This window comes from Motacilla alba, chromosome 4A (assembly GCF_015832195.1).
Source record: "Motacilla alba alba isolate MOTALB_02 chromosome 4A, Motacilla_alba_V1.0_pri, whole genome shotgun sequence".
NCBI classification, from domain to species: domain Eukaryota; kingdom Metazoa; phylum Chordata; class Aves; order Passeriformes; family Motacillidae; genus Motacilla; species Motacilla alba.
The window spans coordinates 17,421,122-17,438,582 of record NC_052045.1 but is presented as its reverse complement, the minus strand read 5'-3'; the positions used below and the strand labels follow the sequence as shown (position 1 = coordinate 17,438,582).

At 50.1% G+C, this 17,461-nt stretch overlaps 1 protein-coding gene across 4 annotated transcripts in view; it reads right to left on the bottom strand.

The window, feature by feature from the left end:
• Positions 1-11,302: 11,302 nt before the first annotated feature.
• The window catches only part of LOC119695100 (gamma-aminobutyric acid receptor subunit alpha-3-like), a 67,440-nt gene continuing 61,281 nt past the window's right edge, over positions 11,303-17,461 (bottom strand). For all 4 annotated transcript variants that reach the window (XM_038122986.1, XM_038122984.1, XM_038122983.1 and 1 more), the window contains one exon: positions 11,303-11,866. In XM_038122986.1, coding sequence (XP_037978914.1) covers positions 11,537-11,866 — 330 coding nt within the window. In that variant the 3' untranslated portion in view covers positions 11,303-11,536. The remainder of the gene's footprint in view (positions 11,867-17,461) is intronic.

Sequence of the window (17,461 nt, the reverse complement as noted above, 5' to 3'; positions counted from 1 at the left end):
AATAGAAATAGAAATAGAAATAGAAATAGAAATAGAAATGCTGGTCTCTATTGGAGGCCTCCAGGGGCAGATATGGAAAATGTCCACAAAATGCTCACCCCCCCATCCCTACCCAGTGAATAAAGTTTTACAAGTTTAGCAAATTAGCAAAAGTTACAGTTTTATAAGTTTAGCAAATTAGCATAATTGACAAAAATCACGAATTAGAGATATAAGAGGTGAGGTAATTTCCCCCTCTCTAAATCCTTCCCCCTCAGATGAAAATGGAACTTTATTATAAAAATATAAGGTTGTTTTTCAGCCTTGGAATGTGTTTTGTCTTTTTGCCCATCAGGGTAGCATAAAGGTAGGGAAAACTAGCTACAAATAACAGGCTACAAATATATGTGTAAAGAATAGAGAGAATATACAAAAGAAAAAAAGGCAAAAATCGTTTGGCATCAATAGTTCTGGGAAGAGCCCTGCAGATGGGAGCAGTGCAGTGTTGGACCCACCTGTCTCAGAGGGGGAAGGAAGAGAAGAGAGCTCCTTCTGCAGGAGGAACCCTGCCTTGGTGCTGGCATTTTTGACGATACCACCCTGAATGATGCCTTTATGGGGCTACCTAAAACAGAGGCCAGACAAAATCAGGACAATAAAAAGCAGTTTTATTTATTGAAGGGCCTTCAGGTACATTTAGGGCAGACAAAGGCCCCCCAGGGGCTGCACCCAAAATGGATGACAGGTCATGAGTTTTCAAACTTTTATAAGTTTGGTCCATTTGGGAGGGTTAATTTTCCCCTTACAGCTTCAGCTAATGAAGTCATGTACCCCAAGTTTGCTCCCCCAGCTCCCTTTTGTTTCCATCTCTTGGGGTCTGTGACAGTGAGGTGTCCTTGATTGCCAGGCCTGGAGAGGAATTGCTGTGTCTGCCCAAAATGGGAAGGCAGCAGCTCCCACTGTGCATGGAGTTTAGAGTTACACACTAAAGATGAAGTTCAGAGTTACACACTGAAGAACTGCAGGGTTACAAATATATGAAAATATAAAAGCCAAAATCCTAAGGCATGAAGAATATGTGAGGGCTGGCTTTGGGGAGCTGGCCCCATCTCACGAGGAGCTGGTTTGCAGAAGAGCTTTCTCAAACAGCAATGCTCTGAAGGCAGAAGGAAACCACTGTGCCTCAGAGGGGATCCTTGCCTTCCCTGTGGGGCTGTGGGGCTGAGCCATCCCCACTGGCCTCTTTGGGGGAGGAACTATCTGCTCCCCAGCTCCTGGCACCTCAGGAGCCACACATCAGCAGCTCTGCCCTCCCCTCACCCTCAGCACTTCTGTGTTATGAGCACCTAATAATAAAACCCAGCTCTTGCATTCCTGAGACACCTGTCAGGCTGAGCACTAAGTGCTGGGGTAATAAATACTTGTTCAGCTCTGCCTCTTCTCTGCCAATTCTCCCGGCTCTGTCTGTTTTCATTACTATTTCTTTTCTGTGGACACTGCAATTACACTCTGTTCCTCTTCAGGGTCCTTGTTCTAGGTTCAAATAGAGAAGTGATAATGCAAGGAAGCATTTCACATCACTGTTTATTTTTGTCTTCTGAGTCAGGAAGATCTTTTCAGGCTGGGACCAACCCTGTGCAGTCTTGATTAGGGGAGGACTCAGGCAGGGGGGCTGGCAGAGTGGTGGGGAAAGGGGGGAAAACTTCAGATTCGAGTTTGTATGCTTTCAGACAGTGGTGGGCTGCTCTTGCCGAGGCCACAAGCCCTGCTCCTTCCTCAGGAAGCCATAAGTATGCAGCCTGTGCTGCTCACACCCATGATAACACTCCATCTGCCACAGCAGCTGTGAGCCCCAGCTCTCCCAAGCCTCCTCTGTCATCTGAATCTCGGAGGAAGAGGGAGGATTCAGCTGAATGCAGCAAAATCAAATGCCTAACTTCTCTTTTCTTTTTTTTCCTTTTTTTTTTTTCAAGGTTACAATATGTTTAGAGATACTGTCCTGCCAGCAAGTCCCTGGCACAGCATACAGAGGGTGCTCAGGGAATCCAGGGAAGGTGGAGGGTGTTTCCTTCCCTCTCCAGGCCTGGAAAACAACTGATGCTCTCACTGGAGTGATTTTCTTCTCCTGCTACTTCCCAGGGGTAGCTGGGGGAAGGGGGAAGTCCTCAGTGAATATGTTGGATTTGGATAAATCATCAATTTTTGACAAAAAATGCAGAAGAGGGGCATGGAAACACTGGAAGTTTCAAGCTTAATGCAATAGGATGAACTTCAGCCTTTCTTGCAGGTGATTTGCCCTCTGCTTTTGCATTTGGAGAGATTGACTTAATTTCAGATCTTTCTACACGGGGAGGAAAATCCTTCTTTCCGTTAGTTGCTCAGTGTAACATCTCATGGCTCCAAAGAGATGCAGTGGAGTGTCCAGATGAAGCCCCCACACCCTGAACTGCTCTTTCAGCACGCACAGAACATGTCACACTGGCTGGGGCACCTGGCATGTGCTATCAAATATAGCGTGTGTAAATCTAATACCCACAGGGGAGCCACAATCAAAACTCCTTCAGGAAAGGCTGAACCATGGACAATTTGGGTTGAAAGGGACCTGAAAGCCCATCCAGTGCCACCTCCTGCCAAAGGCAGGGACACCTTCCACTGTCCCAGGCTGCTCCAAGCCCTGCCCAGCCTGGGGCACTTGGGCACTGCCAGGGATCCAGGGGCAGCCACAATTGCTCTGGGCACCCTGTGCCAGGGCCTCAGCACTCACACAGAAAGAATTCCCTCCCAATATCCCATCTAACCCTGCCCTCTGGCAGTTCAGGTCCTGGCCAAGTCTCTTGTACTTGCCCCTAGAGAAGCAGGGAGTTTGGTTCCTGTCGTGCACAGAGAAATGCCCAAAAGCTCCCCGGAACAGCAGTGTCTGACCATGGGTCACCCACGGGAAGGGCAAGGCACCTCAGACCCCTCTCCCACCACTCACATCACCACCACCACCCCCCTGCCTTCCAGCTGGTCCCCAGCCAATCTGACTTAATTAACCTCGTGCCCTCCACTCCCCTGTCATTGGAAGGGAAAGTGTTTTAAACGTGACACAATGGGCACGGGAAATATTCTCAAGCTTTTAGTTTCCCCCAGAATATTATTTTCTAATGGCTTGTTTGCTTGTCAGTGGGACAAACTCCCCAAATGGGCAGGTGGTCCAAAGCCCAGAGCGTTTGGCTTTGAGAACCAGACCTGAGGACAATAACTGATGGCAAAAAACAGATATTTTTTTAAAATATGAATTTTTATTTGTTTTGATCGGAGTTCGAGAGAGTGGGTAGAGTGGAACAGCAGAGTGATTTAATTCAGTGAAGAGGTCTAGTCCCACCTTGTGTGCTACATCAGGAGGTTAGTAGGTGTCACAAGAGTCCTCCTCCTCCACTCAGCTTGCTGATCTTACTCATGCACTTCTTGTTTCTGATGTTTTCTAATCTCTCCTCAGAACTTCACTGTAATTTTTGAGGCATTTTTCTGTTGCTTTAACTTACTGAAAAAGCTAAAAGCTGAAAAAAATGGCAGGACTAAAAATCCTGCCAATTGGAATGGGCCTTTTTTTCTCTTTTTTCCAGCAAAGGTTGAAAAATACAATTCAAAAATACAAACAGGCATTGAACATTGCACCAAAAAGCATTTGAAACACAGGAAAAAAATCTCAGAAAGAAAGAGAGAGAGAGAGAAAGAGAGAGAAATAGAGAGAATAAAGGTCACAGTTTCCATGAGAAATCCCTTAAGAAAGTGGCTACCAGCTACTCAGTAGTGAAAACAAAGTCAACAAAAAGTTTTAAAAATGCTTTTTTCCCCCCTAGATGTTATTTATTTACAGCTGTAATAACAGGATTGTCATGCATTAAACTGCTGCCAGCTAGATCCTTTCTCATAGTGGAGTGAAGAAAGTCTCACAGATGGAAAACAAAGCTGAGGACGTGCTGGGGCACAGGCTGCACCCGAGGCAGTGACGATGGCCGTGCTCTCTGATTGCTGGGTGTGCTCTTTTCCAGGATGGGCTGCCCTGGCATGGTGCTAGTGCCACCCTCTGTACCCAAAGGAGCAGCTGGTGCCCTCCCCTTCAGGTAGGACGTTTGCCTGCAGCGCTCCCCAGGTCAGTTGGCAGTGACAATCTGGTTGGTGAAGGGATGCTCGAGGCCGCCTGACTGGACTGGGGGGGCTGAGAAACTCCCTCGTGACAGCAGGGAGGAACCCTTCCACTCTAAATGCAGCCTGGCAAAGGCAGCGTGGCAGGGACTCAGGCTTCCCAGCTCTGCCCCTACTTTCTGTGGTTGCAAAAATCAAATCATTTGACGTGTGACTGCTGTTACATTTGCTGGGTGCCTTGCAGAAAGACAGGAGGCACCGACAGACTTTTCAGGGGAGACAGGGTGCAGCTCACAGTGCAACACGAGCCAATGGTCTTATCAAGCTGACAGGGCCTTCAAGCAGCACTGAAGAGAAGAGCCAAGAGCCTTCAAAGACTGTGGGAGCACCCTGGCTTGTGCAGCAAACATGAAGCCGGGCTTCCCTCTCTCGGCAGAAGGGACTGGTGAAGTTTTGTACAGGAGATCTGCTCCAGTGGGGAATGGGACAGGGAGGAGCAGGACAGACCAGAACAGGACAGAATAACCAGAACCTGGTTTGTCCTGGAGCTTCACGAGCCAAAACCAACATCACCCACTTGTGGTGAAGGATGACAGGCCCTGGGACCAGCCCAAACCCAAGGCTGCAAAGCAGCACAGATTCCTGTGGTGGGAGGCAGGCACACACCCAGGACAAGAAGTGGGGACATCCTTCATTCTCCTGGCTGGGACACCTCAAAGCCCTCACTGCTGTGTCGCCCTGTTTTTCTAAAGTTCTTCTAAGCCTTCTGATGTTTTTTGTAATGGAGTTTTGTACATTTATGTAATGGAGTTTCTCACTCACTTGTCATGTAAATAATGATTGTTTTGCATTCATTTCTAGAAGAAGAAAGAATTGATAAACTGTTAGTTTGACCAGTGTAGTTACAGAAGTAGCAATTTCATCCTCCAATCTATAGTCACTTCTAAAATTCTATCAATATCAAAATCAGAAAATAAACAAACCTCTTATTTGCCTTAGACATCTCAGCGTGTGAGTATCGTTCATTTTGTGTGGCATTGTGACACTGCTGACTGCCACAGGCTCTCTCCAGCAGCAGAGGAGGGAACAGGGGACTACAAGGGCAAGTGCAGGTTCACGGAATGCTTCTCTGAGGCAGGGGAGAGGCAGGGGTGGTGCTGAGGGAGCTGGTGCTGGGTGCCTCTGTGAGGGGCTGCTCAGCACGGCCCCGCTGCTCACGGGCCACCCAACAGCTGTGTGTGGTGCTGCTCGTGCTGAGATCAGGAGAGCAGCTCCCACTGGCACCTCCCGCAATGCTCACAGCCTCAGCTATCCCTGCATCCCACCTGGAGCAGCAGCGAGCAGAGCCCGGCTGCCGGCACTCCCCTGGGCTAGGCAGGAGAGGCCAAGGTGTTCCTCTGGCCAGGGGCAGCTGCAGTGGATCCCACCAGGTGCCGTGCTCCCTCCTGAAGCAGACTGGGGGTGGAGACCTCCCCCTGCACATTCCCTGGCTGTGCAATGGGCTGAGGAGCAATTGCTGTGTTAAAAGCCATCTCGGGAGCATCCCTGTGCCCAGGGCTGGGACACTGGGGACTCCGTTTTCCCGAAAGATCCTGGGCAGCACTGGCAGCAGGGACCCTGCTCCGTGCAACAAGCCTGCCCTGAGCCCCCAGAGTGGGGGAGGCTCTTCTCCCTTACTCCCTTTATTCCCTGTGCCTCCCAAAGCCCAGTGCAGAGGGTTCAGCTCACTCTAGAAGATTCAGCAAAGAGAATGAGAGGGAAGTCAAATAATTAAAAGTGGCCATTCTAGCTTTCAAAGACAAAGAGGTTTGATGTTCAGATGTAAAGAGTTTGTGAGCATAAATATATACACATGCCTGTATATATATATCTATTAATATATAAATATGTAAAAACCTTTGGCTGATGGAACAATAACAAGGTCAAACAGTAAATATTTATACCTGGAAGCCATCAATCTCATCTGTGCTGTGGCCTCTTGCCAAAACTACCTTCAGAAGTAGTTTAGCTTGATATGGAGAAGATTGGTGAGTTGCTTGGGTGTTTTTTCTTCCTACTTTAATATTAATAGAGTGTTTATGTTTCCATCAATGTGTCCTTTGCCCTGGTTGAGCCCTCCCCAACCTCAACAGGAGTCATGGAGATGTTTCTCTGCAGTCTGCCAAATCCACACAGGTGTTTGATCAGGTGGGCTGAAGCGTGGCCCCAGGGAGGGATAAAACTTGGGGGAAGAGGGCCTGGAGGGGGGGCTGGTCTGATACTGTGTGCTGGGACAGCTCCACCCCAGCTCTTCACCACTCCCAGGACCAAGAACCTTGCAGGGGGGCACTAGCACATCCCCGTCAAACCCTTCCCAAGGAAAACCTGCTGGGAGGGCACTCTCTGTGCTGCAGAGCTCTCCTGGACCATCTGGCAGCGGCAGCAGCCCCAGGATTCTGAAGGTCTCAGAGAGGTTCTCAGCAGAGCAGAGGCTCTTCCTAGGAGAGGTGACCTGCAGCAGGAGAAACCCTTTCTGGGATGGGGTGGGACGTGATCCTCCCCCAGGGATGGCTGAAAGGAATCTGAGACACGGACAGAAGAAATCAAGGATGAGAAATGGATGCACCTGGTGTGGCTAGGATGGGCCCACAGGGACAGGCTGGGGACAATCTTGTGCCTGGGAACAGCAAGCCTGGGGTCTGCTCACACAGGGATGTCCTGCAGCAAACAAACCAGGACCCTGCCAGTGCCACTGAGCTGCAGGGGTCAGGCCAGGGCACTGTGCTGGCTGTGGTGCAGCCAGCTGTGCTTAGGCTGAGCTGGGTGCACAAAGGAGGGTGGGGAGGCTCTGTCTTGAGTGCTGGGTGATGTTTGAGAAGCTTTCAAGACCTTCTGTGAGGGTAACTCCATCAGACCCTCAGGAGAACAGGTGGCACTGAGGGACCACCTCTGCCCAGCCCTCTCCTGTCACCCCACAGGGATGTTCTCCACGCTGACACCAATGTGGAGCTCTCAGTGACCACATGCTGCTGTCCCTGCCTGCTGAGGGACCCCAGAGGAGCTGTCCTGCCTCCCCAGGCTCAGTTCTCTGCCCATGCGCAGTTTCAGAAGAGGAAGGGGCGAGCTGCCAGTACCAAAATGTCCCTCTGGTATTTCCAGCAGGAATGAAGCTGCAGGCTGGGACTGCACTGTGTGCTCTCCAGGTGGTGTGAGCTGCAAAACAAGAGTGCAGACCAACAGCTCCTTTTTAGCACCCTAAAAGACTTCCAATTCCCGCCTGGGAGATTCTCTTCAAGTCAGGGAAGTCTGGGCCTTGCCAGAAGAAAAGAAATACTGGAGTCTTGAGGTTCACAGTGCCCACTCTCTGCACCACTATGGGTTAGATTATCAGTGGTCATATACAGATGAATTTCTATACAGATCAGCTATAAAAATGGAACCCTTCTATGCTATCACAGCAAGCCTAAAACTCCAGTAATTGATGCTGGATTAGCTCTGGCCTGGCAAGCTCTTAGAAGAAGCCCCCATAAACAGCCTCGTGTTAACTGGGAGGGAAAAGTCCTAATTTGAGTCACTGACAGTTTTATAAAAAAAGAACATTATCTTCTCTGTGATGTCTGCTGGCAGGAGATGTTAAACCACTTATTTATAACTATCTTCCCAAAATGCTTTCCTGCTTGGAAGCCAAACTAGAAATCCTGTTTGGTTTGTTGTCTTTAACCAAAGGATGCTGGTATTTCTGCTTCCAGCTGGCAAAGAGACTCAGAGCCCATGCCAGCCTTTGGTGGGAACAGACTTGGCTTTCGAGGCGGGCTCACACAGGCACAGGAAGGCAGCCTTCATCAGGCACCGTTTTGGGAAGAGCCAGCAGATGGGTGTCACGGGCAAGCCACATCAGTGGCAGTGTCCTGGGCAGGGACAGGAGGGGAGGGACAGGCAGGAATTCACCCCGACAGCTCAGAGGGATTGGATCACTGCAGGAAGGAGAGAGGGAAGAGGCTCAGGAGCTGCCCCTGTGCTTCAGGGACACCCAGCCCCTCTCCTGGGCATCACCCCACAGCACCGAGCCCACCTGGCCTGGGCAGGCAGCACAGGCAGCCCCAGGGGGCTTGGGGCCGATGGTAAGAGCTGACACCTTACTGTGCCCAGCTCTGGCCCTCAGTGTGGGAAGGACATTGAGAGTCCTGAATGTGTCCAGAGGAGGCAACGAGGCTGGAGAGGGGCTGGGAACACAAACCCTGAGAGGAACCACTGAGGGAGCTGGGGGTGCTCAGCCTGGAGAAAAGGAGACTCAGGGGTGCCCTCGTCACTCTCCACAGCTCCTGGAAGGTGCCTGTGCTCAGCTGGGGCTGGGCTCTTTCTCCAGGCAGCACTGACAGAACCAGAGCACACAGCCTCCAGCTGCACCAGGGGAAGTTTAGGTTACATGTTAGAAAGAAATTCTTCACTGAAAGAGTGATTGGGCACTGGAATCATCTGCCCAGGGAGGTGGTGGAGCCACCATCCCTGGACATTTAAAAAAAGCCTGGACGTGGCACTCTGTGCCATGGTTTAGTTGATGAGGAGGTGTCAGGTCACAGGTTGGACTAGATGATCCTAAGGGTCTTTTCCAGCCTAGTTCATTCTGTGATTCTGTGACAATTTATGGAGAGCTCTACAAAGCAGGCACTGACAGACAGTGACATGGCTCTTGGGAGAAAGAGGATTTTGGGGAATTCCCAGGCTAGCAGAGGAAAGCCCCTCTGCAGCAGGGCCAGCTAAGTCAGCTAAGTCATTGGTTGCAGCATTTAAACTTGCTGTAATTCCATCAGTAAGCACAACATACTCTTTGTGACCATTTTATTGTGTTGGCTTTGCTTGTTGTAGGGTTTCTATTCCATTCACTTAGGCCTGGGTATTATAGTGACATGAATGTTTTATGAGACACTCTTCATCCAGCTTATTTAAGAAAATGCTTCCCTACCAGACAGCTGTAGCCCTTCCCACTGCAGGGCCCAGGGAGCAGAAGGGTGGCAGGAAGGGAACTCACTGCTGGAGGGAGTGTGGGGGGTGCCTGGGGGGTGAGGGGCTTGGGGACACGTCCAGGCAGGGATGGGGCAGCTGGGGTGTCATAGTGGGGTGGCTGCAGCAGCAGCAGGAGGCCCAACAGGCAGAACCAGGTGCCAAAGAAGCCAGGATGTCCTCCCTGCCCAGCAGAAGGGCTGGGGGTGGTGCACCCTCCCCTCTGCTCCTCCACCCTGGTGCTGCAGGCAGAGTGGGAGAGCTCCTGGGTCTTCCCAGCCAGCAGGGAGCCCCTGGGGATGAAAGGCACTGTAGAAATGACATGGTTTGGGGTGCAGGTGCTGTGAGAGAGGGTGTGGACAGAGCTGGCCTCCTTAGCAGCAGTTGGGGGGGGGCAGGGTCTGGTTCCTCCTTCCCAATGTTGCCAGCCACGTGGATGTGCTTGTGGACTCAACACCCTGGGACTGGGCTAAACATCTCCAAACTCCTCTGCAAATCTCAGCTGTGGGCAGGGGGAGTGACTGCACTGCTGTTGAGCCATGAGGTTGGTAAGGGACAGGCAGGAGATGCCCAGTGCCACCCACTGCAGGACAGAGTGCCCTGGCCTTCCTCGCTCCGTCCTGACGCCCCCATGGATATTCCAGGTGGGGAAAATCCTGTGCCTTGTGCTCAGCCCTGCTCCTGCACGGGCAGGGGAAGCCAAGCCTGACACAGGGGCTCAAAGCAATGCTGAAGGCATCACCCTGGGGGTGCTGGGGCCTTGGCTTGGCTGCATGAGCCCAAAATGCACTGGAGGCAGCTCTGGGGGGCAGCCTGAGGGCTAGAGGGAGGCTTAAGCAAGAAGGGATGCACCCCTCTGTGGCAGCAGGACCGTGCTACCCCAAGGAATCATCAAGCCCAGAATGTCCCTCCTTGCAGGAGGACAGTGTGCCCATGGATCTAGGGACAGATGGCGTGGATGTCACCACTCTGTGCTGCTGCTTCTGGGAAAGGGACAAACACCTGTTTGGGTCCACTGTGGTGGTCAGGAAGGGAGAAAAAGCCTCTCTCCCAGGCACTGGAGGGCTTTCCTTGCAGGAGTGTGCAGTGTTAGACTGGGCCTTACCTCAGCTGCTTCGTGGGATGGCACCTGGCTCAGGTGGCTCTACGGGACACCAGTGTCACCCTGCTCTTCCAAAGAGCCCCTTGTGCTGTTTTCTCGTGGTGCTGAGGATGCACCAGCTCACCAGGGGCAGGGAGAGTCTTGGGGACCACCTGCCCCCTGGCTCATCCTCGTGGCAGGTCCCACAGGGAACATCCTGCACTGGAGCAGGGATTTACCGTGAGCTGGGCTGCCCCAGGCTGTGCTCCTGCCCATCAGGCCCGAGGGGAGGGAGCTTCCCTGCCTAAATTCACCTGTGAGCTCTGAGACACCAATGAGCAGCCCGAGGAAGGTGAAAGGGAAGCTGGAAGAAGGGGCTGGGACAGAGAGGATCTGCTAAGAAGGATAAGTGGATGGGGCCATAAGAGAAAGTGACAGAGCATCCCCCTGAGCAGGAGCTCTCTGGTGGCCAGTCCTGATGCTGGGTGCATGCAGCCCCACAGCTGCCATCTCCTCCAAGGCTTTGTAAAGCTGCCTGGACTTCCTGACTGATGCTGAGAAAAATGATTTCTCCGGTGGGAACCACACTTCCTGCTAACGTGAATTGCCCCAAGGGTGCAGGATGCCAGCCAGCCGGGACCTTTCTGGTCTGGAGAGACAAAACCAGCTGGGTTTGGTGAAGATAGAGAGGAAGAAGACCTGCAGTTCCTACAAGATGTGGCCACCAATGGCTCTGGGGACCACAGCAGGGGTAGGATTGCCCCAGCAGGCACTGGGCCACAAGCTGGCCCATGCCAGGCTGCTCCCCTGTCCCCACAGGTGACCAGCTCACCTGCACTCACAGCCCAGGTGCAGGAGCCAGCACGAAGCGCCAGGCACTGAAGAGGAGCCTGGCTGAGTGACTGACACAGCCTGCAGCCAGGTGTCCAGGAGCATCCCCCAGGCTAGGGCAGCCCATCTCAGAGGAGGAGGAGCCCCACAGCAGGAGCCCCTGGGGACAGCATGAAATGGCAGAGGCATGAAGACCATGGGGACCACAGGAGGTGGCAGAGTGGCAGAGGAGAGATGGCAGCACAGGGGGGCTTGGTCAGATGGGGGACAGCAGACTTAAGATGTTAGAGGCACAACTTGTTATGATCCCTTATTATTTTTTAAGCTTTCATCATCAAAGTAAACGAAACCAAAGTATATATGGGATTAAATTAAAATCACAGTTTTGTTAACATTATAAAAGAGTGACATAATAATAATCATCATCATAATATCAAATGAACAATAATAATTAAACAAAACAAGGAAAGAAGAAAGCCCTGGAGAATTCCTGCTGGGATGATGCTCACAGATGGAAGGTTTGTGTGACCTGTTTTACTGTTTGGGGATCATTCCCTTGATAGCTGACTCCCGGTTCACATAGGTGGCCCAGTAGACCAGGTTGAAAATGGCAAAGAGGACTGGGAAGACGATGCGGGACATCTTGTCTACCTTGCTGACGCTGTTGTAGGTCTTCTTGCTCTCGGGGAGCTTCTCCTCCAGACGGGGCATCTTGGGGGGCACGCTGGTGGCAGTGGCAGTGGCAGCAGCACTCTTGGAGATGGTGGGCAGGCCGGGCTCCTTGGAGATGTTCAGGGCGTAGGTGGTGCCCACGATGTTGTAGGTGTTGTTGGTTTTCTTGGCCAGCGCCACCGGCTCTTTTTTCTAGGGGAGGTGGGAGGGGGAAAAAAAACAACAACAAACAAACAGAGATGAAGTGCCAGAGAACAGCATGAGAACTTTGTGTCCTCTGAGTTTACCTGCTTGTCCGAGTGAGAAGGTGGAGAAAGGTGTGAGGAGCAGGAGGCCAGGAAGGGAGGAATGCACCTTGTGAAAGGAGAATGCAAAAAGGAATGACACCCCGTGCGCTCATCCTTGGGGAAGAACTGCATTTTCTGCTTGGCTGGCTGCTTCCTGGGTCAGGTGAGAGGAGGACACAGCACACAGGATTACAGCTTGATTGTATTTTTTTGGTGGCAAAAAGCCATATTAAGAGTATGGGCAACAGCATTGCAGTAGTTTTGCACCGTATTTCAGTGGCCCGAGTTCCTCACAGGAACGCCTTACGATTTAACATAATGATGTTCAAATTGTTTCTGGAACCCTTTAGAGCACCTCATGAACCACCCAGGTCAGATACAGAACAGATGGAAGGCATTTGCACCAACCAGGACTTCTGGAATGCTCAGCACGCCACTGCAGGGCAGAGGGAAGCCTTTTCTCCTGCCTTCCTACCCAAGGGATGCTGAAAATCACAGGAGGTGAGGGAATCCCTCCCACAGGGCTCTGAGGGACAGCATATGTGCTGCAGTGAGGACAAATTGCAGAGAGAATGGCCCTTGTGTGTCAGAAGTGATGCACTGAAGGATGAGGGTGCATGCTGGGGACAGACAGTTCAGTGTTCATGAGGATGGGTGGGCAGGAAGATGGACCTAGGGGGTCATGACAGGTGTTGCCCCCACTCTGGGGATCTTCCTGCTGCTGCCAGGGACCTGAGACCAGCTGCACTGTGTTGTATTAAGCAACCCAAGGCTACAAGGAGAAGGCCACTAAATGAAATCTGCACTCAGGTACCCCACAGGTGCCCCCTGCTACACCAAGAGCCAGCACCAGACACAGCAGTGCCTCATGGTGGGACTCTGGTCTCTAAACTCAGAACAAGGTGTGCCTTTGGATGACTTTTTTCTGCTCGAAAGCAGCTGAAACACAAGGTGAGGCTCATCCAGGCATTTCCCAGGGCTGCTGGGCATGGTGATGCATGTTCCTATGAGGGAAGCACTTCAGGAGAGAGGGCTTTGGCTTATAGTGCTGCACTTCCATTTTAAATGTGTCTACAGTCACCATGGATATTCCTGGTTACCTTAGGAAATGAATTTTCCACAGGGATTTTCAGAAGGACACTAAAAGCAGACTTCTGTGCAATCTTTAAACCCCTCTCCAATAACACCACAGCCAGACAGCCTTGTAATAATGCCAGCAATTACAGAAATTAACTTTTTAGGAGGAGGTCTAGATGTCTTCAGGCTCCAGACCAGACGAAACCACTGTTTGGACCATATTCACAGTATTTGATGGTCTTTTACAATTAACTGGGTCTGATTCTGCAGTCATTAGAGCCACGTTAACATGTTCCCTCTGCACAGCAGATGAACTTTTCCTGCTGAAGAACTGACAAAAAACAAGTAAAGGGCTAAAGATGCTTCACCTATTAAAACACTTAAATATGCTTAAGTATGATTACTTATTAACACAGCTACAGGAGGCAATAAAATAATTAAAAATCAGTAATGAAATGAAAAACAGAATGTTGTTCACAGTGATTGGTAATGCACTGTGATTATCTTAGTATTAATCAGCCATGTTATTCATTAGAGGAATAACACGAATACCAGTGGCATGACATTTTCAACCTGGACAGCTTTCCTGCCCCAGAGTTTGGAAAGTGGATCCATATGGAAACAGCTGAAATGGAGTAAAGTCAGGCAAACCTGGGTGCTGTGGGTGGTGACAGCGAGCTGCTGCTCCCAATAGTGTGATCCAGAGACCCCAAGCATTAAATTGGGCTCCCCTGGGCCTCAGATCAGGATGTCCAGGCAGAGTAAAGGCTTGGGAACCTTCAGCCAGGCCCTTTTCCCAGCTGCCCATGGAGTCCTCACCCTGTCAGAGCTGGGAGCACTCAGAACACCCACACTGCCTACCCCAAGGCATGCATGTGCTCTCCATGTGTTCTGCCCCTGACACGTCAGAGAAATGGTTCAGCCTGGTGGCTGGGCTGTATAAACAAGTTTTTCAGGCAAGATTTTGACAATCAAACGAAGCAAAATGTGCTCGTTGCTGTCAGCTGCAGAGTAGCTCCCAGCCTTCACCCTGCACCTTCATCTGTTTGGAATTCCACAATCTCCTGAAACAGAAGGAGAGAGTGGATAAACAGGAGGAACCCTCACATTTGCTTTGAAACCTTGTCCTATTTAAAACATCTATTTTGCAAAGCAATTCCTGCACTTATGGCCCCATTGAGGCCCAGGAAGACTGAATTGCTGCACAAAGATGTCCTTGTGCTGGTCTCCTGAGGGAAAAGCTGTAGAATGTGGTGTAGAGATAAATCTGTTCCCTAGATAGTGCAGTCTGACAAGTTGTTCAACAACACACACACTGGAAAATAATAGTATTTTTTGCTAAATATTCTTGTCTTCGAGCCTCTCTGCTGAGGAACTAACATCAGAACACCTAAATTATGGGAACTACTGCTTCTGTTTATGATTTGCTTGAGATTTAGTTCTCTGTACCTGCTCCTTGGCAGGAGAAAATTTGGATTGGAAGCACTATGCCTCTGACAGACAACTCTGAAAGTCACCAGTATCTGCAGGACTCGGGAAATCCAAGTATTTGCCACTTGTCATTCAAGAGAAAAGTCACTTTAATGACCCCCAAGCAGGTCCAGTCTGGCATACCTGTATCCCATAACAAAGCCCAGCAGCTGCAGTTGCTGCTGCAGCAAAGGTATCGCTCCTGCCCCACACCAAGCCAAAGTTCCTCCTGCAGCCTGCCAGAGACTTGATAATTCAGATTATATGGGACTGGCCCCAGTGATCTTACGCTCCCTGGATCACTAGACAATGAGGTTGGATGGATTAAATGATCAGCCCAACACACCACACAGTGATGAGAGAAAAGAGGGTGAAATGCTGCTGAAGAATGATTCATGGACTGTGCTGAAGGTGCTGAGGACATAAATCACTGGCAGTGTTATCACAGAGTCCATTAGGTTGGAAAAGAACTCTGGGATCCTCAAGGAAATCATGGAGATTGCAAGTGCAAAGAAGAAAGGACACATGGGCTGCAGAGCATGACCATCAGGGAAAATCCCAGCAAAAACATTGACCATAGTGAGGCAGACATAAAAGAGAAGGGTCTGAACCATCCTGAGCCCTGAAGACTTCAACCTGCTTGAAAATGGTGGCCTGTCAAGGCTGGTTCTAGCTCCTCGAGGATTGGAACAAAGATGCCACAAATGGAAAGAAACAAAGGAAAAAAAAAATGATTCCCAAGGGAGCTGGATCAAAGGGCAAAGTTGAGAATTGCTGAAGAATGGGTTGCACAAAAAGCCAGGCTTTACCCAGCCAGTAGAAAAAGCACCTCATGCATGTTTTTCTTGGTAAAAAGTACATTAAAAGCCCAGACCCAACCTCACCATGCACTGAAGAACTATTGTCTTGCAACAAAAATAAAGATCCAGGATTATTTGCTCTATCCAAAGCATGTTCTGCTTTTATGTATCTGACTGCAGATACTTGTACTGGTTGTGTCGCTTCTTCCAGGGTAGAGCCATCCAGGCACAGATACAGAGCTAGATCAGCTTTCATGCCCAGAATGGCATTGCAGGCAGAAGTGGGTTTAAGTGTCTTCCAAGAATCCAAAACATCTTCCATCCTGAGAAACAGACAACACTTTTGGTGGTGAACTCACTGGTAAATGTCATCCTTGCAGTTTCCCGGCAGCAAAGTCACCATTCCTTCTTCTCTCCTTGGATCCTCACTGTCACAGCCCCTCCAGAAATTACCCTGAGAAGGCCATGCTTGTACCTGGGATGGTGGATGGATCTCTCTGTCCAGACACAGCCCTTCGGTCCTGTCCTGAAGTGGATCCCTTCAACAAGGTATTTTGATGATGATGGAGGTCGGGAGCTTTGCTGGCTACTGAACCCACTCACCTTTCAATCTCTTTGGCCTCGCACTCATCTCACACCTCTCTGCCATCTCATACCTTCCTCTTGATGATGTTTTGTTTTCAAAAGTCACCTTTCCTTTCCTAACAAGTTCTCCTCTTTGGACCCAAATACCTCTCTTCAATTTGAGCTGCACCTCTAGGCTGGTTGCAGCTGCTCTACCGTACAAAAAGAAAAGAAACTTTTCATCTACAATTAGCAATTACTGATGGCAGGCTGGAAAGGCTTGGAAAAAATCTTTATGTCCAAAAAACATAAGTAAATCTTATCAGAGTGCAGGCAAAAGGTAATTTTTAGTGACATCTATGGTGATATCTGCTGCTTTTCATGGAGAACTGCAGAGAATGTGCAGAGTAGCTCCCAGCTAGAACCAGCTGTGGCTACAGCCAGAACACCGTCATGATTTTATGATGCAGAGACCAGCAGTTCACCAAGATCAGCCCAGCATTTTAGATTCTACCTGGAAAAACCCCCAGGCTTTCCCATCTAAACCAATGGTTTGGCTGAGGGGGAGAAAACAAATGAATAAACACACTGGGGGTGTCTGTCAGCAACCAGCAGCTTTTCCACGGCAGTGATTGTGTCCAAGTGGGATGGGAAGCATTGCTGCTGCCTACAGTGATTTTTTTTTTGCGCTCATGCAATCAAACCTGGAGTGAGGATCCCTGCCATCACACCAATAGAGAACATTGCTTTTGGCTGGGGAGAAGGATCTCCAGAGACCAGGGCTCAGCCTGGGCTTCTCACTGGCAGTTTTACCCTTGGTACAAACACTTTAAAATGCCAGTAGTTATTCTTCTGCCTCTTCTTCCTTTTGTGGCTTCAACCACCTGGCTTGTCAATTGTTTCAAGAAGAGCTAATTAAAGGCTGAAACTGAGCCAATGAGGCACCTCCACTGCGTAGCAAATGCACTGCTTGGAAATACTCATTGGAATAAAGATGAAAAGCAAACATGTTGACACATCGTATTCCTAAGCTCCCTGAAAGCCCATCACTCTTCAGGGAGCTCTCTTGAGCTGCAGAGACTGGGAGTGAGTTTGCTCCTGCAGTAAAGACCAGAGATAGTTGGAAAAAGCATCCTCAAATTGGGAGCCCTTCCTGATTCTCCAGGCTGATACCAATTGCAGCAAAGGCACGGAGAGCTCCCTCTCTGAAACATTCCTGGTCCTGCTTTGTTTTCCTGTTTGATTATCATGTGCAGGAGCATTCTGCGTGCTCTTACCCTATTGTTTCAGCACTGTTAGTCTTGTGGTGCTGGGTCAGTGAATAAATTGAAGAACACGCTGCTTCTAAGATAAACTGCAGCTTTTGAGCCTTTACTGCTTTTTCCACCCAGTTCACATAATTGCCCAAGGCTGTGTGAATCCTGACTTTGTGCTGATTTGCCCATCCCTGAAAGGGACACCATGGCTTTGAGGACCTGTCCTGACTCTTCACTCGTGCCAATGGCTCAGGAAAGGCTTCTCTCATCCGTAGAGGCCAGGTTAGCATCACTGCTCATGGTGGAAGTGGAAGGCCATCACCTGACCCCCTC